At 29.3% G+C, this 25,296-nt stretch overlaps 4 protein-coding genes across 17 annotated transcripts in view; 3 read left to right on the forward strand and 1 right to left on the reverse strand.

Annotated features, from left to right (window-relative positions):
- Positions 1-579: 579 nt before the first annotated feature.
- LanB2 (laminin subunit gamma-1) lies at positions 580-17,234 on the forward strand. 2 transcript variants are annotated; one of them, XM_033339296.2, is made up of 27 exons: positions 580-688; positions 3,956-4,109; positions 4,953-5,318; positions 6,306-6,564; positions 7,922-8,223; positions 8,410-8,615; positions 8,932-9,035; positions 10,687-10,875; positions 11,052-11,277; positions 11,371-11,627; positions 11,771-11,943; positions 12,005-12,137; positions 12,210-12,434; positions 12,523-12,711; positions 12,972-13,157; positions 13,235-13,437; positions 13,515-13,730; positions 13,812-14,082; positions 14,147-14,325; positions 14,399-14,529; positions 14,595-14,705; positions 14,833-15,031; positions 15,104-15,341; positions 15,436-15,611; positions 15,687-15,869; positions 15,954-16,071; positions 16,186-17,234. In XM_033339296.2, exons 3-27 carry the CDS (start codon positions 5,166-5,168, stop codon positions 16,419-16,421), a joined length of 4,863 nt encoding a protein of 1,620 aa, XP_033195187.1. In that variant the 5' UTR covers positions 580-688; positions 3,956-4,109; positions 4,953-5,165; the 3' UTR covers positions 16,422-17,234. The 2 variants fall into 2 exon arrangements, with proteins under 2 accessions (XP_033195187.1, XP_033195188.1); XM_033339297.2 differs by lacking the exons at positions 580-688; positions 3,956-4,109; positions 4,953-5,318; ... (2 more) ...; positions 8,410-8,615; positions 8,932-9,035 and adding an exon at positions 10,339-10,509.
- Positions 917-2,817, forward strand: LOC117159459 (rhythmically expressed gene 2 protein). Its single transcript, XM_033339307.2, has 2 exons — positions 917-1,492; positions 1,987-2,817. Exons 1-2 carry the CDS (start codon positions 1,211-1,213, stop codon positions 2,455-2,457), a joined length of 753 nt encoding a protein of 250 aa, XP_033195198.1. The 5' UTR covers positions 917-1,210; the 3' UTR covers positions 2,458-2,817.
- A 196-nt stretch (positions 17,235-17,430) lies between the features above and the next one.
- LOC117159458 (syntaxin-6) lies at positions 17,431-24,414 on the reverse strand. 2 transcript variants are annotated; one of them, XM_033339306.2, is made up of 7 exons: positions 24,123-24,411; positions 22,734-22,930; positions 22,405-22,499; positions 21,687-21,746; positions 20,752-20,984; positions 20,566-20,660; positions 17,431-17,650 (listed from the first exon to the last, which is right to left on the reverse strand). In XM_033339306.2, the coding sequence occupies exons 1-7, from the start codon at positions 24,155-24,157 to the stop codon at positions 17,574-17,576; spliced, it is 792 nt and encodes a 263-aa protein (XP_033195197.1). In that variant the 5' UTR covers positions 24,158-24,411; the 3' UTR covers positions 17,431-17,573. The 2 variants fall into 2 exon arrangements, with proteins under 2 accessions (XP_033195197.1, XP_033195196.1); XM_033339305.2 differs by lacking the exon at positions 17,431-17,650 and having other exon boundaries at positions 18,504-20,660; positions 24,123-24,414.
- A 645-nt stretch (positions 24,415-25,059) lies between these two features.
- LOC117159419 (DNA polymerase epsilon subunit 3-like) overlaps positions 25,060-25,296 on the forward strand; it is a 36,150-nt gene continuing 35,913 nt past the window's right edge. For 8 of the 12 annotated variants that reach the window (XM_076623000.1, XM_076623035.1, XM_076623006.1 and 5 more), the window contains exon 1: positions 25,061-25,246. The gene's annotated coding sequence lies outside the window, so the exon portion shown is untranslated. Of the gene's footprint in view, positions 25,247-25,296 lie in introns of all 12 variants that reach the window. The other 4 variants (XM_076623010.1, XM_076623002.1, XM_076622978.1 and 1 more) reach the window with 3 other exon arrangements.

Below are 25,296 nucleotides of genomic sequence, written 5' to 3' on the forward strand. Positions count from 1 at the left end.
TCGAAATTGCCTTTGTTTTAGCAAATTATAATTATTCAATTACTCAAGTATTCCAGTTATTAAGTATACAAAACAAATATAATACATAAGTCATCTTTTAGCAGGGTCATACAAACAGGTTTTGACATTCATATACCGAAAGCATAGAAGGAATTGTTGAAAAACTGAGTCGTGAGATACCAACATGGAAGACAAGAAATCTCGTTCTGCGCGTTCTATTCATGCTATGAATATCTCAGACAGAGACAGAGACACTCTACTCATCTCTGTCTGTACGCAAAATGAGACCTTTTTCGATTTAAGAGATGGACGGGGTTTTCTAGCGAGTGTCTAGACCTATTTGTATGACCGTGTTTTAAAGCATAAACACTATAAATATTATACAAAAATGATTACTACAAGTGCATGTACACGTATACACTATTCTAATGATTCGAAAGGATATTATATTATAATATATTAAAATTATTCTAATTTCACTTAATTTTAATCTAAAATTTATGGTAGAAATATATCATAGGTGCATATTATCCGTATCACGTTTCCTTCAGGAATATATCACGTGTCAACGGATAAACGGCGTGAGAATAGTCGTCATACCTATTCTGGTTTCTGCACGAGGTACATGAGCATTGCTAATGCCCTTACTGTACAGTTTGTGTTTCTTCACGATATTGTTGTTTCATACGTGAGTATATTTTCATCTTACTTTTTAAATAACTTACAATTTTTGTCAAACCATTTTTATAAATTTCATGAATAAGAATTTATCAATATTTTATAACTATAATATTACAAACAAAATGTTACTATGATATAATTTCTTTACATAATTATATATAGAATTTAAGTTTTTATGATATAAATAGATTTTTAAATATCACATAATATAATGTAGAGCTATAATTATTCAACATATTACAATAAAGCAATACATACAAAATGCATATAAAAAGATCAGATCGTTCGAAGTAATATCAAAATAATGTTTTCATACGTTAAATACATTAAAAATATGTAAATTCCAAAAACTTTATTGTTAACTTCCGGTGGCGTTGGAAATGTTAAAAAAGTTCTGTTACGCGAAGTTGAGATTGGTAGTACTGTTCGTGACGTGAAACAAGTGTTTATTTTTTTGGTTGCATACTGTTGTCACAGGAGCAATGTGCTAGATATTTGGTGTATCTCCCTTTATAGATAAAATTTTAAAATGATAAAGATCATCCGACCGCGATTAATAACCTTCGATGTCACTGGTACGTTGCTGATGACGAAATTGGAGGATTACGTCGAAATTGGTTCTCAGCACGGCTTGCCACTTGATCGACGCAAATTGGCGCGAAGCTTCAAAAACAGCTTTCATAGGCTTAGTCTAGAACATCCTGTTTATGGGAAACACACAGGCATCGGATGGGAAAATTGGTGGAGGCAACTAGTTCATAGTGTTTTTAAGGATCAACATAAATACATTTCGGATGCTACTTTAGATAAGGTGATAAAAATCATCACGATGTCGGAAATTTATATTTTACTATGAAACGAATAAAACAAATATTTTATTTGATTTTTTCACATTTAATTTTTTCACACTTAATTTTTAACAAACGATCATTTATATACACATTTATATTCTGTGAAAGTATTAATCATATCTAGATATGGCTTAAAGGTGTTATTTATTATAAATGAAATTAATACTTTTAAGGATGAATTAAACTTAAAAACCGTTTAAAAAGATTGAACCTTTTAAATGAATACAAATCATCTATATTTCATTATTATCTTATTTTATTATTAATTTTATATCTAAGGAATATATTTTTATTCTTATTAACTTCAGTTTTGGATTTCCGTGATTAATAAAAATATATATATTATAAGATGAAGGAAGTACTATCAAAAATAAAGAGAAAAATGGTTACCGAAAGAATTTAACCCAAACTCATACCTACTATCGATGACCCTTTTTATCGTTATGACCCATAGGTTGCTAACAGTTTGATAAGATGCTATGGCACGAGTATGTGCTGGCACAAGTATCCAGGCACTATCGAGTTACTGGACTATCTTAGAAAAAAAGAACTGATTTTGGGAGTAATATCGAATTTCGATGAGAGATTGGAAGCGATACTCGAGGATACAAGGATACGTTCTTATTTTTCTTTTGTCTTAACATCCTACGATTTCGGCGTGGAGAAACCAGATACTTTGATATTTGACGAGGCGCTCAGGTTAACAAAGAAACGACATAGTATCGACATAAGTCCCCAACAAGCGATACATATTGGCGATTCTGTCAATAATGACTACATTGGTGCTAAAGACGCAAAATGGAATGCAATTCTTATTCAACATGATAATGATGGGAACCAAAAAGAAATCCCTGCGGAGGACGTGTTTAGAAATCTTCGAGATTTGAGAGTACACCTTTCTACACTTTTAGATGGGAACATGTAGTGTACGCGATTTAACGAAATGAATTTGAAAATAATATTTTAATCATCAAAAAATTTAGACTTTATTTCATCAAAAGAAGACACATTTGTCTATGATGAAACAAATAATAACGTTGATAAATATTATTAATATGTCTATTTCATGTTGAAGAAATTGACTGTTAGGAATAGAATTTTCCATATCGTATTTCACGAATATGAGAGCGTTTATTGTTAGATTATAAGATAAAATCGAGGAATATCTCATACGCTTATATACATAATGTAATTTTTTATGAATATAACGTATGTTTAAGTTATACTCAATGAACATGTAAGATCATAATAGCAGTTATGGAAATATAATTCAGATGATAACTAATGCCATACATACATATAATTTTGTTTTATGTATATATAAATGTTAATAATAACTCATGTACCTCTTCATACTACTTGAACTCAGCGACATTTAATAATATGCTAGTATCACTACTAATAAATGTAGTAAAAGACTGTCTTAAAGAAAAAACATATCTTATCATACATTTATATTTTTATACGAATATAATTTTCTATTGCTCCTACAGTTTTTTATTATTTTCATCCAACATACTAAACTTACATGCTTGTATTCATTTATAAATTAACTGAACATTTTATCAATTGCGAATCAAATCACATTAATGACAGTGAAACGATTACTGATTAAAAAACTATATAAACGCATGGGTGGACTTGCGTTATCACTTCCCATTTCCTGGTAAAAAGATAATAGTCTAAATTGTCGGTATTTTCTAAGTGATAAACATCGAATTATAAATATTGTACAATTTTTTTATACATAAAATAGTTTGTCAATACACATCGTATTTGTTATAAATTTAGTATTCGTCTCTTTTTATTGTTATCCTCAATCATTCATTCTCATTAACACAATTTTATTTACAAATTTTTATAATAATGTTTTTAATAAAAGTCTACTTTTCCACATATCCTATTTAAAGAAATTGAACACAACAAATTGAAGTATATTATAGTGCAATATTGATAATAGTAGAAAGAAGTCATCATTTCCTGAGTAATCTCTTTTTCACTTCCGTTCTAGCAAGATATACTGGTCACGAGCTCTAACAAATAATCTCTAATTTTCACTTCAACTAACAAAAATAAAAATCTCTTATAAATCATATTCTTAACCAAACATTCTAAATTAACATATATATATATATATATGTTTTACATACAAACATATATATATGTTTTTATATATATATATGTTTATATATATATATATATAAATATATAAATATATATATATATATATATATATATATAAAGAGAATATATTTTTTCAAATTCTTAAACGAACTTTTCTTATTCAAAAATTAAAATCTAGAAAGATGTTATTGCCTTATTTGTTATTGTATATTTGCATACAATATTAGTAATAATAAAATGCAAAATGTAACCCTAACGATTTGGTCGTTACATTTCTCTTGGCCTACACTTTCTACCAGGAGTGGCGGCACGTTACCACCACAAACATTGGCATCCGCACATTCGACTTCCCACAGCCTCACTCACGGACTCCCTCCCGTTCAGTTTCTCACTAAGCTGTTGCATGAAGAGAGGCTTTCTTCATGGTTTTCCAATTCTCCGTCGGTCGAAGAGGTTAGAATAAGAATTCATTTCTCTGTTTTCAAAATTCGCGATGCTTGTGTGAATTCTGTTGACCAAAGTACTAGTGAACACTTCGCGGCAAATTTGTGATTTATACGATTGTGAATGTCGAAATTTTACTGCTACTTTAGTAAAAGATTATTAAAGACAAATAATTTTTTTTTTGTTAAAGTTTTACTTTTATACTTAATAAAATTGTGCAAATGTATGAAACGACAATTTAACTTTTTAAATTATGACTTTATAAGTGTTTATTCAAATTGCGGTTCATGATTCATGATCTGAAACTTGTATTCGTAGAGAATATATGCATATTTATCTCCTAGATTTTTAAAACGAAGTATCGTTAAATATAATATTTTAATTTTTAAGATTTTTGAAAAAAGTCAAAAGTGGTGTTCGATTTTATTCAAACAGACGCCACCTGTGTGATATTATAGAAGTATTTTAATTTGAATTAAAAATTGTTTAGACGATTTTATTACTTATATTATAGTCTATGAAATTGTCGTACACAATTTTAATAACGTCTTTATTTTACGTGGTAATTTTATGTTGAGCGATTTCTATTCACCGTTCTTTTTAAGTTTTTATTTAGTGATTCATTTTTAATAGAAAAATGTATAAATATAGAATAGAATATAGGATATAGAATATCTTACTTAAATTGTAAAAATTTAATTATTAAAATTTCATAATTTAAAAATATAAATTATAAATATGATAATAGTCTTTAACTTATAAAAGTTATATATAACTTTTTTTATATCAAGTTCAATATACTGAGAACGAATAACGACTCTGAGAGCTAATGCAAAGATTAATGAACATTAGGTAGATAAGAGGCGATTCGCGGAATGCGGTCTCAACAGTAAAAAATAAAAAATTATTGTTGGGGGTGTCCTTGTCGATGGGCCCGATCGAAAATCAGTGCTCGCTCTAATCTTCAAAAAAATTCAAAAAAGTGGGAATTTGACGGACTTACCTCTGCCGAATAAAAGTGGATCGAAATTACGACAAAGAAGACTCATCGAAAAAGGTTCAAACATGACTAGAGGAAGACATAAGAAGATGTTAATGTTAATTCCAATCCTCTTGGTGGCAGTATTTGCAGAACCTGACCCCTCAGACGACTTATACCGTGGATTTCCAAAATATCGAGACGAAGATAAATGCTACGATGACAGTGGAAAACCACAGGTTCGTGCTCCTTTTGTTAATATATTATTTATTATATTTGTGAAATAAAACCGACAGTGTATATAAATTTTTTATTAAACTTTATGATTGTCAAACATAATTTTGAAAAATTTTGATGTAAAACAAAAATAATTTGTAATACACGTTAAATGACGTTATATTCGATTCTTATATACTTAAATAGTATACTTAAATAGTATTAAATAAATATAGTTAAATAGTTAATTTATAATGCATTTTTATATGTTCCATACAATATAGTGATCTGAATTTTTCGAGATTTCTTTTGTAAGCGTTTATCACTCTCCATAGTTATACTACTCCAGGAACATAAATACGAGCAGTCTGCTGTTTATTCTTAGTCATCAGAATTTCGGTTTCTTTTTTCGATATTACTACATTGGGTTATCACAGCGAAGGTTCGAAGTTACATCAACTTTCGGTGATAGCTGGAGAGATAAATCTGAATAAACCCTCTAAGTATTAAGGAACGGAAAAGTTCTAAAATACTAATTCTGTATATTTCATCCTATTTTCTACGTCATCCTATTGTATTTGTTGTTAGAGGTGTTAAAATTCAATATTTACGTAGTACAATTCAATATTTACGTAGTAAGATTCTTTCGATAATATATCCTTGCAAGAATTCTGTAGGAAATATAATTTTGTAGGAACGACTTGGGACGGAAATGTGAATATTAGCATCCTAGGTGGCCTTGCAACATTTGTGTGAGCTACTATAGTATATTAGCAATTAGAATTAGAACATTAAGAAATTCAAAAATTCTTTCTCAAGAAAAAAATTTGAAATTTCTTTTCCAGGAAAAAAATGTCGAAATTTTATTTTTGGGAACATGAGGATAAGAAACCTATGCAGCAAAAAAAGATATAAATTATAAAAGAAAGAAAATTTTGTTAATGTTTCGATAAAAATTTGCGGTTCTTTTAAACTGATTTTGAAATGATTTTAAATGCAATGTGTTATAGAGGTGTATACCACCTTTTGAGAATGCGGCATTTAACGTACTTATGGAAGCAACGAACACGTGTGGTCAAGATCGGCCAACAGAATTTTGTAAACAGACTGGGGTCCAAAAGAAATCTTGCGAGATATGTCAGTACGGAGATCATCAGGCTTTATACCTTACCGATCACGACAATAACGACAATGCAACTTGGTGGCAGTCAGAAACAATGTTCGAGGGTATCGAATATCCAAATCAAGTTAATCTCACACTACATTTAGGTATGCCATACTAGATGCTACATTAATTATAGTAGAGCTCTATTTATCTAAATTCTGCGAAACTACCAGTTCATATATATAATAAGAATACACTGGCTTTCTCCACAATTTATGATTTTCCGTTCGTATAATGGAAATTTACGCTCAGATAAATAAATTCAATGGACAGAACTTCGTGTGGACGGCCATTAACCAACAAATTTTTCCCAATAAATGGAGTTCAAAATAAATGAGTTTCATTATGTATGATATGGTAATAAAACGTTCGTTTCAGCGTATTAAAATTTGCCCGCGATGTATCAAGTATTGTGGTTTAATTCAAACGTGGCTGTGGTTTGGATCGCTTTAATTGAGACCATTCGTGGCGGAATTATAGTAGATAATGTCGATGAATCTTACACTATAGATAGAGGAAGGCAGTTCATTCATCGGTATTTGCGATGAACTTTTAACACGTCCTCAATGATTGTAGCTCTCTATTTCTCCCTTTTTAATCTTTTTTTATTTCACATCCTTATCTATGAGGATGCGTGTGTGATGAGATAATTCTCGCAACCACGAACTGATGGAGAAATATACATGTAAGCGAGCCTTCATTCCTGTATTAATATTTTATTTTGTAAGCTTTTCTCTTTACTTACTTACCGTTATAATATTTTATAAATTTTCTTTAAAAATAGTTGTGAAAGTTGCTATCGAAATTTAACGCGAAATTGAAGTTATTTTCTCGTGTAAACAGGGAACGCATTATTTAAATATTTATTGTTAAAGTTAGAGATAACAATATACAAACTTTTGTAAAAGTAAAATGCTAACGTTGCGTCTTCAGCATTTGTTAATTGTACATGCCGCTAGAAGATACCTTTTCGTACTTCTACAACACTACGACATTTTCCTCTATTGAAAATTGATAGTGTTATACATTTTGAAACGATCCTTATCATGAAATAGTTTTACCATACGCGCGTGAACTAATTTTAACAGCATGTCTCGAGAATCCGGATAATAGTGGAAGTTCCTTAAACACGTGAAGAACATAGAATCTCTGTCTGTGTACCACGTGTTCATTTAGGAAAGAATCAGCCACTTGCACCCCGCTGGCTTTACAGTGAAGAATTACAGTGGCGTAGAATCCCTTTATTTCGTAATAATTTCAATATCGTTCAAACAATCATTCAAATAGTTGAAAACACGTTTTTCAAAAAAATATTTAATTATTATATGTATATATGTATAAATATTTATTATATGATATTGATATTATGTACTACTAATAATGATAATAATAAATATTTATGTGTCTATATTTTACATTTCTCCTTGTTTTCTCATATGTAGTGTTTTTAAATAATTATAGGCAAAACGTTCGATATAACTTACGTTAGAGCACTTTTCGAGTCGCCGCGTCCAGAAAGTTGGGGTATTTATAAGAGGAAGAACGAAAAGTCGCCATGGGAACCTTTCCAATTCTATTCTGCGACCTGCAGAGATACATATGACTTACCAGATTTAAAGGAAACTGTACGGGGAGATGATACCAGAGTATTGTGTACTTCCGACTATTCCGATATATCGCCTTTGACCAAGGGTACTGTTGCATTTTCCACTCTAGAAGGTCGACCTTCGGCATATAATTTCGAAACTAATCCAGCATTGCAGGTACACTTTTCATTTTATCATTTCATAATTCCTCGCTGAAATCGCGTTTCTTTATTAACAGTGACTCTGCTTAATAAGGATCATATAAAGATTTCACTTTTGATTTATATAAATCTATATAACAAAATGATTTATAAATAATACATCTTAGAATGAGTAAATGACGAACGCTATCCTCGTTTTAAGGAATGGGTACAAGCAACGGATTTGAGGATCACTCTGGATAGATTAAACACTTTTGGAGACGAAGTTTTTGGCGATGATCATGTATTAAAGTCCTACTACTATGCGATCGCTGACGTCGCCGTTGGAGCACGTTGCGCTTGCAACGGCCACGCTGGAGAATGCGTAAACAGTACCAGCGTGGATGGAAAAACTCGCAGAGTATGTAGGTAAGATAATGCATGGAGATACATATTCTTGCAATATACTATTACTCATTAAAAATGATTAAATATCAATAATATGTGGGATATAAAATATCACGGAAAACGTCTTCGTAATTTTGTAAATTTTCGCTCAATAATTGGGAAATGCGTACATATATGGAAAATAAAAAAGTTTTCGTGTCGTTTCATATACCTAAGATTTGAAGAAAATATTCAAATGCGGCTACGTCAGTCTTTTCATTAAATTCCTCCACCTATTATATGTATATTATGATTTTCAACTACAAATTTGAAAGAGACAAAATTTAATTATTTACAGATGCGAGCATAATACTGCTGGCCCAGATTGCAATGAGTGTTTGCCCTTTTATAATGATGCACCGTGGGGACGTGCCACTACTAAAGATGCGCACGAATGTAAACGTATGTATTGGAATAGCTTTATATAACGTAATTTTGCGAAATATCCTTAAGAAATGAATTAGCAGAAAGTAAGAAGATACACGTGTGTAACTATTCACACATACACACGCACACACGCATATCGTGGGTATAAATGAAAAGAGAATATCTTCAATAAAGGGTCAGTATCCTGGCCAGTGTGTAGGTGGGCCTTGACAAACCTGCTCTTCAAACGGGGGGTTTTCAGGTACTATATTCGGTGACTAGAACATACTCGTACGATAATACGATTGTTATAAATGATAATCGTATTATTATTTAGTTTCTATTTAAATCTGTTATTATGCTCCATTTTCTTATCTCTTATTAGAATCTAGTAAACGTACGTAATAAGAGAATTCATATGTTGTCAATGTCAATGTCATCTCATTAATAAAAGAAGCATTTGCTTATTACGGAAGATGATAATAAGAAAAAAAAAAAGATTTTTATTAAGTGCATCAGTTGTTTATTGAAAAAAGTCAACAAAACATAAAATTAACAAATAGAACTTCTATTGTTGTTACATTTTTTTTAATTTTTCTATGATATAGATATATCTCGTATTAGCTCTAATATTGATATCACTGATAATTATTTATTTGTTTGTAACACAGATCGACATAGAATAGCGTGCTATAAATCTAATATATTGGCATATATTGTTATACCGAATATGAAGGTATTTTATACAAGGGAGAACAATTTCTTCGGTATTGCGAGTATCACCTTTTCAAGCAGTCGAAGAGAGTTCGCGTTCACGATCACGTTGGCATTACCTAACCAGCTTTACCTTTTACGTTCATTGCTTGTTCTGAAGTGGGGACTGTTGGCAATACAGGAGCACACAATGCAGCTTTTCTGTAGATCGCGGGCTCAGTGCTCAAGATACTACGATACAAGCAGATATTTATTACATCGCGTTGATTAGATCGTGTATTGACGCGAATTTTTCAAACAAGAAATCAAGATGGTCTTGATTTTATTCAGTGCAATCAAATATATTACTTATTATTAACAAAACGTCATTAAATTGCATCGTTAAATGTCATTAGTAATTATAGTAAACGATTTCTTATAGAAGAATCAATGTAAACAAACAGTGTTTATTGTTAAAAAAATTTATATTTGTCAATGTTTAAACATGTATATATTATAACTTATTGCAACTATGTTGTACCAAGTTAAACAATTTTTTATATATTTTATATTTTTGCGGATCATTTACTAAAAATATATAAGAACATTTATTCAATTTTTAATTCTCAAAATGAATTTCAAATTTTGATGAAGAGTGGTAATAATTATGAAAAATTATTCGTTTTTTCTTTGTTTATAAATTGTGTAATGAACTGGTCGTCTAAAATGAGATTAATCGGATGTTTATTACTTGTGAATGTGATGATTAGTACTTCATCACGGTGGGACGGGATTCTTCCGTGGTATTCGGGATCCAGTAAATATCTAGATAATGTTATTATTCATATTAAAACAAATAATACACTATCAAAATTATTTTTTATAATATTACTTATCATTATATTAATCTATCATTATTTATTATTACACATATACAAGCAATTCATTATTGTTTAAATTTTATCTTAATCTGTATCATGACCTTATTTTTCAGCTTGTAACTGCAATGGTTATTCAGAGAGATGCTTCTTCGATAAGGAACTATACAAGGCTTCTGGTCACGGTGGTCACTGCCTGGATTGTCGAGCTAATCGTGATGGCGCGAATTGCGAACATTGTAGGGAGAATTTCTATCAGCGTCCGGAAGACAGTTATTGCGTTGCTTGTAACTGCAACGAAATTGGTAAATTGTTGCATTCTTCGCCATCCCGATCTTGACAGTTTTTTATTATTTATTAATTGATTTGAAATATATTTTAAAAAAAGTTATAAAAAGTCGATTAAAATATTTAAAATAATTTAAACTTTTTATATTTACTAAAAATAAAAAATGAATAAATATTCGATGTCATTTTACAGGTTCGAGAAGTTTACAATGTAACAGCGAAGGAAAATGTCAGTGTAAACCTGGTGTAACAGGTGACAAATGTGATCGTTGCGCAGCAAATTATTACAACTTTGGATCATACGGTTGCACCTCTTGCGAATGTAACGCAGCCGGTTCCCTTGCGAATGCACCAACTTGTGATCCCACTAATGGTGTTTGTATCTGCAAAGAAAATGTTGAAGGGAAGCGATGTCGAGTGTTAGTAAATTTATATCGTTAATATTTTTAACAGCATAACGTGTATAATAAAGATAAAAAACCAAGTAATAATACCGTTTCTATTATAAATAGATGTAAACCGGGATTTTTCAATCTTGCAATGGATAATGAATTCGGTTGTACACCATGCTTCTGTTACGGACATTCCTCAGTGTGCAGACCAGCGACTGGGTATTCTAAAGTTGTAATTGAGAGTATGTTTGTGAGAGGAACTGAACGATGGAAAGCTACCGTGGCTGGTAACCCGATACCACTTCATTATGATCCTCTTACTCAAACGATATATGCCACGGCATTGGACCGAGACAATGCATATTTTATTGCTCCTGGTAAAAACAAATACATAATAAACTCTTTGCATTTTTTGATAAGAACTATAAAGAATAAAATTTTTAGAAAATATAAGCACAATAAAGCTTTATATTTCACTTATACAAATATATATCATACTGTTTATTGATGAAAAATGCAGATAGATTCCTCGGGGATCAACGTGCATCTTATAACCAAGACTTATTATTTACACTAAGAATTGGGGAAGCTGGTCCAGCACCCACTGTCCGCGATATAATCCTCGAGGGAGGAAATGGAGAACAAATTACACAACCAATTTTTGGACAAAATAATTATTTACCTTCAGTAACAGTAAGTAAGACAGCGAAGGAATCATATCAATGGCTTATTAATTATTAAAAAATTATTTCAGCCACATGAATATCGTTTCAAATTGCACGAACATCCTAGTTATGGTTGGGAACCTCGCCTTTCCTCTCGAGCTTTCATGTCTATTTTATCGAACTTAACAGCTATTAAAATTCGTGGCACCTATACGCATCAAGGTATCTTAATTAAGATTCGTAGATAAAATTGTGTTTATGAAGTTACTGATGCATTTAATTTTCTTTCTACAGGTCGAGGATTCTTAGATGATGTTAAATTGGAGACGGCCCTCCGTGGAGCTGCAGGCGAAACCGCTGATTGGGTGGAGCATTGTCAATGTCCGCATGGTTACGTAGGCCAATTTTGTGAATCCTGTGCACCTGGATTCCATCATGATCCGCCTAATGGTGGTCCTTTCGCACTTTGTGTCCCTTGCAATTGCAATAATCATGCAGATATTTGTGAAGCTGAAACTGGTACTTTTTTTAGAGTGAATTTATAACGAAGATTAATGTAGAAATTTATTCTAGAATCTGAGAATTTATATCTTTCGATTTATTTTAGGACAGTGTATCTGTGAACATAATACGGCTGGTAGCAATTGTGAATTATGTAAACGTGGATATTACGGTCACCCATTAAAGGGTACACCTGATGACTGTAAACCATGTCCTTGTCCTGACAATGGGCCTTGTATATTACTTGGCAATAATCCTGATCCAATTTGTTCTGAATGTCCACTGGGTAGAACAGGTAAGAATAATAATCTCTTTAAAGGAAATAGCGTTTCGTTCCGGGCTTGTTAGTGGATTTGTTAATAAGATAAACTAACAGGCCCTTCCTTAGACACAGGGATAGAAGAAGTCGTATTGAAAAACGTATTTATCGGAAACTTGTCAGAACAACCGATTGCGAGAAAGCATTAGCGTCAGTGGACCTCTAGTGGCAAACGTATGGAGTAGTCCTACAATGTCTTTAAATAGTTTTATTATTTATATCATTTTTTGTTTTAGGACCTAGATGTGAAACATGTTCGGATGGATACTTCGGAAATCCTGAAAAGGGTATAGCTTGCAGGCCTTGCGATTGTAACAACAATATCGACTTGAACGCTGTAAGAAATTGCAATCACGAAACTGGTGAATGTTTGAAATGTGTAAATAATACAGCTGGTTTCCATTGTGAAGAATGTCTTTCAGGTAAGTAAAATATAACTGTTATATATTTCATGTACTTTTTTGAAATTATAAATAACGATGTTTATAACATTTAACAGGATATTACGGAGACGCATTGTCTGATCGTAAAGAAGATGGATGTAAGCTATGCCAATGTTTCCCGCCAGGCACAGTCGAACTCAGCGATGGTAGAGTAGCACCTTGTGAACAATTAACAGGTCATTGTACTTGCAAGCCTCATGTAACCGGCCGAAATTGTGATAAATGTGAAGAAGGATATTATCATATTCTAAGTGGAGAGGTATTTCAATCGGCTAATCGTTTCGTAATGTATGATAATTACTGTTCGCCTAAGTTAAATAATCACATATTTTTTAGGGATGTACGCCTTGCAATTGCGATGCTGAAGGATCTTACAATCGTACCTGCAATGCCGTTACTGGTCAATGTGAATGTAGACCTGGTATTACTGGACAACATTGTGATGCATGTGTTTCTTATCAATATGGATTCAGTAGAGAAGGATGCAAGCCTTGTGATTGTGATAATATCGGTTCTCAAGACCTGCAATGTGACGCTAGTGGACAGTGTCCAGTAAGTTTATAAAATGTTACACTATACAATGGAAAGTTTAATTTGTATGCATTTATTAGAATAATTAATCCTGTATTATAGTGCTTCCCCAATGTAGAAGGAAGACGCTGTGATCGTTGTAAAGAGAACAAACATAACAGACAAAATGGATGCGTCGATTGTCCTGATTGTTACAATCTTGTTCAAGCTGCGGTGAATAGCCATAGAGAACGCTTAGCTGAATTAGGAAATACACTCAAAAAGATTAACAGCAGTCCGACAGTTATAAAAGATTCGGACTTTGAAAAAGAATTGAAAAATGTTCAGAATAAAGTAAAGAATCTTCTACAAATTGCCAAACAAGGATCTGGTAGTAAGTATAAGTTATTCAATAATTCATACTTTTTAAATGAGACTATATTTAAAAAATATTTTAGATGAAAATAAAACGTTGGTGGAACAACTTGATGAATTACGTGATCAGCTGAATGAAATTGAAGAAATCGCACAAACTGTGAACCTGACTGCTTTTGATGCACATAGAACTACTTTGGAAGGTTTAATGAACATTGATGAAGCAGAAAAAGTGCTTGATAAAATACATGCTCAATTAACCGTAAGAATAATATTGATATGATATTATATGAAATTTATAAAATTGAATGTTCAACTCAGATATTAAATTTTAGGATACAGAAGATTATTTAGCCACAGATGGAGCAACTGCATTATCAAAAGCGAAATCACGTGCGGATCAAGTTGGTCAACAGAATATACAAATGACTTCAATCGCGCAAGACGCGCGTCTCTTTGCCGAATTGTAAGTAATATAATTTTATAAACCTTTAATATTTCTTCATAATCAATATTGCCCGAACTTCACAGAAATGTTAATGAAGCGAAAAAGATTCATGCACTGGCAGAACAGGCACGAAATACAACAATGGAAGCTTATAGTCTCGCAAAAAAAACTATAGCAAAATATTCTAACATGACGTATGTACTTATTTACTTTATCTTAGAATATTGGTAATAACGTAATTATTACCAATATCTATACTAATGGTTTTTGAAATCATCTTATCTGTATTGTATTTCTTCTAAAAATTTATTTTGTATTTAGTGATGATATTAGAGGATTAGAAAATAAATTAGAGTTACTAGAGCATCGTATGAGCGAGGTGAAAAATCTTACCAGCATAGCAGCCACTAAATCATCCGCAGTTTCGCAAGAAGCAATAGATTTACTGATTCTCGACTTAGCACTTCCACCTGTTGACATCGAGCAATTGAGAAATCAAGTTGAAGACGTAAATAATGAGGTAAATTTAAACTATGACAACTATTATTGTTACCGAAAATAATTTAAATATTGACGATAAAATACATTACAGGGACTACGATTGAAAGAACAAGCACAATTGTTGTTAGATCAAAACGAAAATCTTATAAATGAAATGGTAGAGAAAATAAGAAAGAGTGAGGAGTTAATAGAGTCAGTACAAGATCAGCAAGCGGCTACTGCCGAACTTGTAGCCGAATTAGATAAAGCAAATGAAAAAGTAGATGATGCTGTCAAACGAGGAGATCAGACTTTAAAAGAAGCTCAGGAAACATTACAGAAATTGGGTGGTACATATCATATCAAGTATTGTTATTAATGATAATATTTTTTCTTTAAAGGGGGAGAAATAGATGTCTTTTTCAATTATAATATTATTTTTAGAATTTCATGCTGAAGTAGAAAAAGAGCGTGTTAAAGCCCAAGATGCTTTAAAAGATATAAAAAATATTGAATCATTAATCATGGATGCCAAGGAGAAAGCTTCACAAGCTGAAAAAATATTAGATGGTTCTGAATATAAAGCCGAAAGTGCACGTGAGATAGCACAAGATGCTCAGGTTAGTATAGTTAATCCCATATGTAATATATAATATAATTTATTATACGCTGAAAACGAAATATGTTTATATTAGATGCATGCAGAGGAAGCTAGTGAAAAAGCGAACACTATTAGAACAGAAGCAAATAAAACTAAAATAGAAGCACTTCGTGTAGGAAACGAAGCTGAAAAATTACATCAAAGAGTTGATATTACAGATTCCATGATGAAGGAATACGAGAAACGAAGTGGGCAAGATACAAATATTACAACCGAAGTAAGGAATTAGTTGCACGTATCACTTATTGTAATAACTATACTATACGATAATATAATTACAATGTTATTCAATCATTTTTAGGCAAATCATAAAGTTAGTCTAGCTAAGATTAATGTAACGTTAGCATCGCAACAACTCGATAAAGCTCTAACCGAAGTAGCTGAAATAATAAAAGAACTTGAAAATTTACCGGAAATTGGTAAGTTATTGTTTTGTATCAAATTTTTTAAATTTATCTGTACCTTTTTTAGATTAAATTCATTATTTAAAACATCACATTTTAGTATCTATAATTTGAATTTCTTTATTTTAGATAATACTGATTTAAATCCGTTAGAAGAACGTTTAGCTGCAGCTGAAAAGGAAATTGTAGCTGCAAGTCTAGATCAAAGAATTCGTAATTTAACGGATGCAAAAAATTTGCAAACACAGTGGGTAAAGAATTATGAAGATGAGGTCAGTAGACTAAGAATGGAAGTTGAGAACATTGATGATATAAGAAAAGTTTTGCCTGCCATCTGTAACAATCGTGTACGACTCGAACCCTAAACTACAATATAAAGTTATACTTAAAAGTTTATTTCATAGCGTTAGAGGTGCCTTACATGCACTAATGGAAAAAATAAGCATAAAAATATGTTCAAAATAATAGCTGCAAAATTAGTTATATATCCTTCTGAAATAAGAATGTATGCTATACATTATAACTATCTTAAAAAATTATAAATCATATTTTGATTACAGACCTATGATAAAATTAATATTATACTAGTGAATCGTCACAGAAGCAGCATGATATTTGTGTATTTACACTTAAATCATTTTATTTAACACATCATTTATAATGTGATCTTGCATTTCTTCTTGAAAATTAATACCATGTGTTTATATATACGAGCGACTAAAATAATGATCATCATACCAAAGATTTCATATAGTAGACATATCTTTCCGTTATCATTACCAGGCCATTTACATTATTCAATTTATTCAACATTTTTGTAATACAACTTATTTGTACGTATGTACAAACATGTATATAGTATCTATATACAATCATTTCATTGTAATTGCCATACTTTTTAGTCTCTTTTTAAGTCCTAAGAAAGCTTCAAAAGTTCCTCCGAAAGAAGGCAATTGTTTTAATTTCTAATATACAAAATTGAATGTAATACATTGTATAACTTGTTTATGAAATATTAAAGATTGGGAAAACATTTTTAAAATCGAAAGGAAAACGGAAATTCAAATGTATTTTATAATATGTATCATCATGCAGCATTTTATATGTGTATAACATTTTTATAAAAATATTGATACATATTTAATATGAATACAAAATAAACAATATGTCGGAGAGTATGTAATATGATGTTATTAATTATTAACCAAATATTAATATATCAAGATTAATATATCACCTACCAAAACCTACAAGATAGATTAAAATATTGTGAAATGTTGAAATCAATATAATATGTATAAAATACTTGGATATTTCAATCTAGTTATTACCTGCAATTGGGAAAGGGAATTCATAATTATCCTGTCAAAAATGTAATAACTGTAAATATTTATTATAATGGATCATAGAATATCGCTATTAATAATTCATTATTAAAACAGAATTTAACACATTCGTCTAAATGCTATGAAGAAGAACCAATAAATTCTTAAGGAAACTAGGAAATTAAACGAGATTCACTTAATTATAAATAAAATTATTAGAAACACCAATATAGCGGTCAACACTCCAATGGCTACCCATTGTCTCCGATCTAAAACAAACGGAAAGTAACATCACATGCGTCACTTATAAAAAAAGTAGTCAGAATCAAGAGATTTTATCGTCATTCATTGAACAACGGTAAAATTAAACAAGTCATATATGGCATACTATATAAGAAAAATTAATATTTATATATTTGGCCCTTCTTCAAACAGTAAATATTGTATATTATTTTCAACATGCATTCTTCAACAAACATTTTATAACAACACTATATTTTCTACATTGATACTCTGCACTTAAATATTAAGCTATAAATTTGTTATTAAGATTTAATCTTTTACATATTTTGAAAGATGTTTGCCATATCCATTCAATACTTTAAAAGTGCAAAGAATCAATATTATAAACTAATTTAAATACCTTTTAAAATTATATTTTGAGTTTGAGTTGTTTATACATAACAAGCAGTAATTGTAACATTTATTAAATTACAGAAGCATCAAAATAATAATTTTTATATATATTCATTGTTTAGAAATTGCATAAACGCATGAATAAAAATTATTTTCGCATAAACATATAAAAGCAAAAAATGAGGAAAAAATGACATACCTATAAGACATATTTATAAACATGTTTTAAGTGAAAAAGATCATATTCCATGATTGAGAGATTTTATATTGCTTACTTATATGAGTATTAGAGAAACTGAATGTAATAAACAAAGTAAAGTGCTGAAAATTGGTTTCAACAAAAATTTAATGAAAAAATATATTCATTATTATCTCTCAAACACAGAATTCAATATATAACGAGTTCTTATACATATATAATATTGTTGTAATTATTATTTGAATAGTTTCAGCGGGTAGGAGTTTGTGGTACTTTACAGTAACATGTACAGTATAAATAAAGTCTCAAATTTTATTTATCAGTATGTCTTCACAATTGGTCATTTATGTGAAATAATAAGGTATAATTTTTTCTTTTAATTTTTAAGTACAACTAGAATAAACAATTTCTCTTTTACGTATGAATTCACAACATTATACTATCAACACTCTTCTAACAATGAATAAACGTATCAATTTCTAATTTTCAATTCATTTCATTATGTTTTACTTTCTTAAAATGGAGAGAGAGCTTCAGATTATCTGGAGTCATTAAATTTTATAGTACTTATGAACAATCTCATTCGCATTGAGAAACAATCAATCAACAATCACCATACGTACAAATAATTGTTTTCACATTTTTCTCTTCTTTCTCTTCAACACTTTTCTTTCAAACTTTATATTTTCATTTACATTCATTACACACATAAACTGACTGGTACTTTCACAATATGGTATGAATATTTCACACTACCAGGTCCTAAACTATTTTTGTCTACGCTTTAATCAATATATTAATATCACATGTTGTGTACATTGGAAGTAGAAGTATCAGAAGTTTCCAAATTTATTGAAAATGTTTTTCTAATAGTATATATGTATATATGTATACTATATATATTTGTCTATAAATTTATGACATTAAAATTTTCTCAGGCACAAATTACTTGTGCTACCTTTTCCTGCTTTGATACATGTTTTGAAATATTTGGCAATACGTTAACATTTCTCTATTCATCTGAACTACTTTTTTAAATTCCTATATACTGAGGTATTTATATACAATTTGTTTATTTATTTATATTTTGTTGATATATGTTAACTTTCTTTAATTTTCTGATGTTGCTATTGAATTTCATGCTACCATTTAGTGCCTATCGTGCTATGTAAATAAATACTTGAACTGTATTGTTTTAAAATTAACTATTGTTCTGAAATTACAACTGGTCCATTTTAATACTACACTTTTAGAGAGAATTTACTAAATTTAAATATATATAACTTTTTTAAAAACTATAAATTTATATACTAATTATTTTATATACATAGATTTTCAACAACTGTTTACATTAAAAAATTAATCTTTGTTTTTGATTATTTTTGTTATGATAAGAATAAAAGTTAACACAACATTTATAAGATCTTATGTTTGAATATATTGTGTAAGAAAAGCATGAAGATTATGGAAAGATGAGTATTAAAATATAAATTTTTCAATTTTTCCTTTTATATTATTATAATAAAAATGATGAATAAAATAACAGAAAGATCTTTTATAATTTAAGTGGGAGTTCCTACTAAGTATCAATTTTTACTTTTATTTCATGTTTATAACATGTTTTAACTTATTATTATCGTTTTACTAAAACTTTAATCATTTGATAAATAATAAATAATTTGTCAATTTCATACTTAATATAATAATAAAAAACTAAAGACATTAAAATGGTTATTTCATTATATGAAATATATGAATTATAAATGCTATTTATTTTATTAATTTTTTGCTTTAAAAGTAACTTCAATTTAATGAGACTTCTACTCTCCAATAAATTTCTCGTTCTAAATAATCATATAGCAGTATAATTCTATATATATTTAATAGAAAAATCAAATCATTAAAAATAAGTGCAATAGTGCTAAAAATTAGCTTAAATTAATGAAGAGAATGAATAGGAAATGACTTATTCATGGATAATCACAATATGCAATGTTATTGTAAAGACAAAATGAATTATTAAATTCATTACACAATTCCATAATTTTTCAGTAAATGTTTAAAATTATTAATTTTGTATCACATAAAAATTAGGTATCAATAACAAAGCCAAATGTTGTAAATAAATTTGAACAAAAGAAAATGCTCAAGCAAAAAGAATACATGGTTTATAAATATTACTGAATAATTATGGTAAAATTATAATAAAAATATCTATTTAATCTCCAGAACATAAGAAACAATTAGTTATTGTATTTGATAAGGATGATAGAGAAGAAGGTTTAGAGGCAAGATCAGAAACACTAGATGTTGCAGTAGTAGGAGCAGGAATGTAATTATTATAATTACCATTACTCATATGAAGAACTTTGGCCATTTTTTTCATTGTCGCATCAAGTTTAGAATCAGTCACCTCTAGCTCATTACCGAATTCATCTAGCATACTGAAACAATTGAAAACATATATTCAAAAACCAACTAAAAAGTAATATTATCAGTAACGATAAATTTAAATAGTACTGATTAGAAACTTACACTGCTTGTTCATCTAATTCAGTATTAATTTGCCTGGATACTGTTTTAAGCGTTCCAATGCTTTCACCTATCATGTCTAATTGTTCATCTTGTTGTCTCATCATGTCATTTTGTTGTTGTAACGTGTCTCCCAAAAATTGCCTATTTGGACTATCAATTTCATTTTCCAATTTACTGTACTTTGTTGTACCATGATTGACAGGAACTCGAGCAGGACTGTTATCTAAGAGTGGCTGCGATAAATAACAAAATATGAATATACAAATTGTTAAATTAAAAATATAGCTCATATATATTAGCTATAAATATGTACACATTGATGTAAAGATGTTTAATAATCGTTTGACAAGTACATGTAAATTATACTAATGTAGTACAAAAATCTTATCTTATGAATTACACTCATGATATCAAATATTGATTTACCGCATAAACCATTTTCTATTTTCAGTAATTTCGATTGCTAGTATCTTATTTGTAAAGCAATAGAAAAGTTGTAGCGTTAAGGAACAAACAAGCAAATTTAATAATCACTATCAACATTATCGGTGAATTTGACAACTTCATATAGGTGTCGCAATGTATACGATAGTAATTTGCGAGCGAAATTTAAACGTATAAAAGAAAATACATTTGTATGAATTACTTTCAATTCCATCTATGAAGTTAATATATTGTGTTACAAACTCTAAATATAAAATATGATAATATAAATTATTTTTATTTGAACAAATGATAAACATAATTATAATTATGTAGTTATATAATTATAAAATATAATAAGCACATGTATGTATGTCTTATATTTTTCGTGATGTTTTTTAAACTATAATTGGTACTTTCATTGAATGCTCCTAAACAATTAAGACGATAATAGATGACAAAAACTATAAAGATAATCAAATATATATAAATAGTATATAAATCCGACAAACCTGTCTGGCTGTATTATCGCGATCTCGACCCCTACTTAAATTCATTTTATCCTTCATAGTCTGCAACAAATTAGTAATATGATCGATATATATATACATATATATAGAGTTTGGCCGAATAATATTCAAAAGCCTGCATTACATGATTTCTTGTGGAAAAATAAGAAAAAAGTATAAAATAAAATATTTTCATTCTCAACATAGTTTTCGAGGAAATCGAGTTTGAGAATTTATCAAGTATACTTAAGTAGTGCTAATTCCGGACTGGACAAGTTTAAAATAATCGTTTCATGTGTGAAAATATAGAATAACATTTTTTCATAAGACGTCTTATTTTCGAGAAAAATAAATTTGATAATTCATCATACGCATGTACTACTACACCGATTTTTAATTAAACATATTCAAACTCTATTTTCTTGAAAACTAAACTTTGAATGGAACAATTTTATTTTACATTTTTTGCTTACTTTCGCATCTAGAATAACATTTCAAATATACAAATTCAAATATACCTAATAAATTTTGAAACTCGATTTTCTCAAAAACTAATCTCAGAATGAAAAAATTGTTTTCTATATGATTTTCTTATTTTTCCACAAGCAGTCATGTCATGCACGTTTTTACACGTCATTCGGTCGGATATTGTACATTTTCGAAAATATTAAATTAAGCTACTAATTAATATAAACATTGAATATTATCTAAGAAGTATTACCTTAACTTCTTCTCGCGTTTGTTCGATAAAACTTCGTTGAACCGTTAATTCCTTGTTATCTATCTTAAACTTTGTCGGATTTTTTTCTACAATACGTATAGTCACGCATATAGTGCATTAAGGGAAATATAGCATATGGATATAAAAATTCAAAATTTTAAAAAGAACATTTTTCAATTAATTTTATATAAATTTCAATAAATAAATGACGATTTAAAAAAAAAATGCACATGTTATCTATTTAAGTACACCATTCTAGTATTAAACTTTAATACTGAAAGAATTAATATCATATATTTCGTAATGTATAGATGTATATCAAAGGATATAGATCGTGTCTTCTAGATCATCGAGATCCCATTCTATCGAGCGTAAGGCTTTTCGTAATTCGGTAGTAGTCCATTCCAATTCGTCACGTGAGATTGGGATTCCCCCACTCACGGTAGAGCTCGTGACAATAACATCTTGCAATTCCGTCCAGCGCCCGTATAAACCGCGGTTTTTATTTAAGGCCTTGCAAACTTCGCTACAAAACAAATAAGCGATATTATTTATATTATAAATTAAAAAATTATAATGAGTATATTAATTAAATATTATATTAGTAGTATAAATAAATTATACATTAAAATATAAGAATATATAATATAGAATAATATAATACATGTAAATAAATAACACAAACTATTATTGTTTGTAAGGAATAAAATGAATAAAATTATTTCATATTTAAGAAGGAAACGATAAATTCTTGCACTGCAACGTCGTTAATAATTAATAGTTGATCACAAATATGTTATATAAATATAAGCACTTTGACTTAACAAGTGTTATGTAATCGTAACAAGTACTTTAAATATCAGGAAATTTGTTTTTGATACTTAACAAACTAATACAATTTTGTACACGTGAAATTTTAATTAGTTGTAATAAATATACAACAAAGTTTCTTTCTAATAGTTCATATCTAGTAATAAATAGTAGTATTTATTAAATATAAAAATAAAATAATTTGGGAAATGAGTTATAGGTAATATCAAATAAAAAGTCTTTTTTGATAAGAAATATCAATCGATTATACATTGTCACTTTATGTTTGTTGTGTCTATTAAATGCGCATTAAAATATGAAAACATTGTATAAAAATAATTCAATTATTTTTCAATAAAAATACTAAAAAATAAAAAAAAGTGTCTATTGATACATTTAATAGAATGTTGCAAATTTAATATGCTTTTCTACGCATTATAAAAACATAAAAATGCAATGAATTTAATCTAAAATTATTGCAGAAAAAGATTCAACGCTATTCCCGATAAAAATAACGAGTCAAACGTTGAACAAATTCAGCGAACAAAATAATACATATAAAAAGTTCAGATTAGAGGGAGGTGTTTATAACGTATGTACATGTATATTAAGATAAGATGCAGAATAAATGGATTATCGTTAAAACATTCTCAACGAAAGTTATAACAACTAGAAATTATTTCGAAACACCAAAAGTAAAGTTTCTTTGTAATTTCGTTTGCGACTATTCTTAAAGGGTTGATGTATATATACGACATCAATGTCACAAAAGGAGCAACAAAAATTCAAAAGCTTGACAAGTGCATAAACTTCACTGATATTGATATCGATTTTTTTATGGATAATTCTGAAACTTGAAGAATATTCGTTAAAAATTCATACAACAGGGAGATCATTTTTTTACTTACTCCTTGACGACAAAGAACGGATTCTCCAGCGTCATTCCTTCTTTTAATTTAAAGAGGTGGCCTTTCTCGCCGCCTCACGGCACCCACAGAAATACGTATACGCGATTTGTCGATCATCGGTGGAAATTCCAAACGATCTTGACAGAACTATCGATACTCAGATGAACGATGACAATAATCAAAATTGACACTTGCTCGCGCTCTAGTGTTATGATACCACGACGTCGTCGTGTATTGTGACGTCTGCTTTCAGTCTTCCTGCAGACGACTATTTATTCGATTTTAACGTTCGTGCGCAAACACGCCTCTCTAACAGCCACTGTAATATTGATTTCGTGTTGAAACTCCTAAAGTGAAGTTCACAGTCATTCGATAGAGGACTGATTAATAATCGAAGTAGTGATAAAATATGGATGATAAATAGTAAAATTTAATATTTGATTATATTATTTATTTAGTTTCGTAACAATATATAGGAGTTTCATGTTTCTTGTTCATTTAAAAGCGTTTTATTACACGATGATATTTGCTCATCTATATCCACAGATTGAAGCTTGCGCAGACTTGTTTCGCGCTAATTTTTTGAAAATATTGTGTTGTATAAACTTGACATTTGTTGTTATATTTGAATTCAATTTTAGTTTCAGTACAATATGAGATTTATTATAATTTGTTTGTAATTACATAATAAATTGTGCAATTTTAGTTTTTAATTTGTTACAGAAATAAGTTGAGAAAATTGTACATACTATATTTCTAAAGCAACTTGAATTAGCGAAACAAGTGAAAAAAAATGCGTGAATTTCCAACTATAAAATTTTAATACATTAAAGACTATCGTTTTGTTTAGTTAATAATATAAATAATTTTTTTACTATGTATTTATATATGAAACACTTTTAGATAATCACGTATATGTAAGTTTCTTTTTAATTTGTCTATCCTTAGTGATTTATGTTTTTGAGTAGTTGATGCGTCATTTCGCGGCAATCTTTCAAAACCGACAAGTGAAAAGTTGTATTTAAAATTTTGTGAATAAGTGAAAAGTATTGTGTTAAAATCTCTTATCTTTTTGAGGACATGCCATAGAAAAAGATAGTCTGTGATTTTGGAAGACAAAATTTGTGAGTATACATGTATAGAGAGTTCAATTTATTCATAACCTCATTTCTTT

This window comes from Bombus vancouverensis, chromosome 1, assembly GCF_051014615.1.
Source record: "Bombus vancouverensis nearcticus chromosome 1, iyBomVanc1_principal, whole genome shotgun sequence".
Taxonomy (NCBI): Eukaryota; Metazoa; Arthropoda; class Insecta; order Hymenoptera; family Apidae; genus Bombus; species Bombus vancouverensis.

Coding starts and splice junctions, on each gene's coding strand:
- LanB2 (XM_033339296.2), top strand. CDS start 5,166: ATGACTAGAGGAAGACATAAGAAGATGTTAATGTTAATTCCAATCCTC. Junction 11,278..11,370: donor GAAGGGAAGCGATGTCGAGT/GTTAGTAAATTT, acceptor TATTATAAATAG/ATGTAAACCGGGATTTTTCA. Junction 12,435..12,522: donor TATTTGTGAAGCTGAAACTG/GTACTTTTTTTA, acceptor GATTTATTTTAG/GACAGTGTATCTGTGAACAT.
- LOC117159459 (XM_033339307.2), top strand. CDS start 1,211: ATGATAAAGATCATCCGACCGCGATTAATAACCTTCGATGTCACTGGT. Junction 1,493..1,986: donor CGGATGCTACTTTAGATAAG/GTGATAAAAATC, acceptor TATGACCCATAG/GTTGCTAACAGTTTGATAAG.
- LOC117159458 (XM_033339305.2), bottom strand. CDS start 24,157: ATGACGCTGGAGAATCCGTTCTTTGTCGTCAAGGA. Junction 22,500..22,733: donor TGATCTAGAAGACACGATCT/ATATCCTTTGAT, acceptor GCGTGACTATAC/GTATTGTAGAAAAAAATCCG. Junction 21,747..22,404: donor AAACGCGAGAAGAAGTTAAG/GTAATACTTCTT, acceptor AATTTGTTGCAG/ACTATGAAGGATAAAATGAA.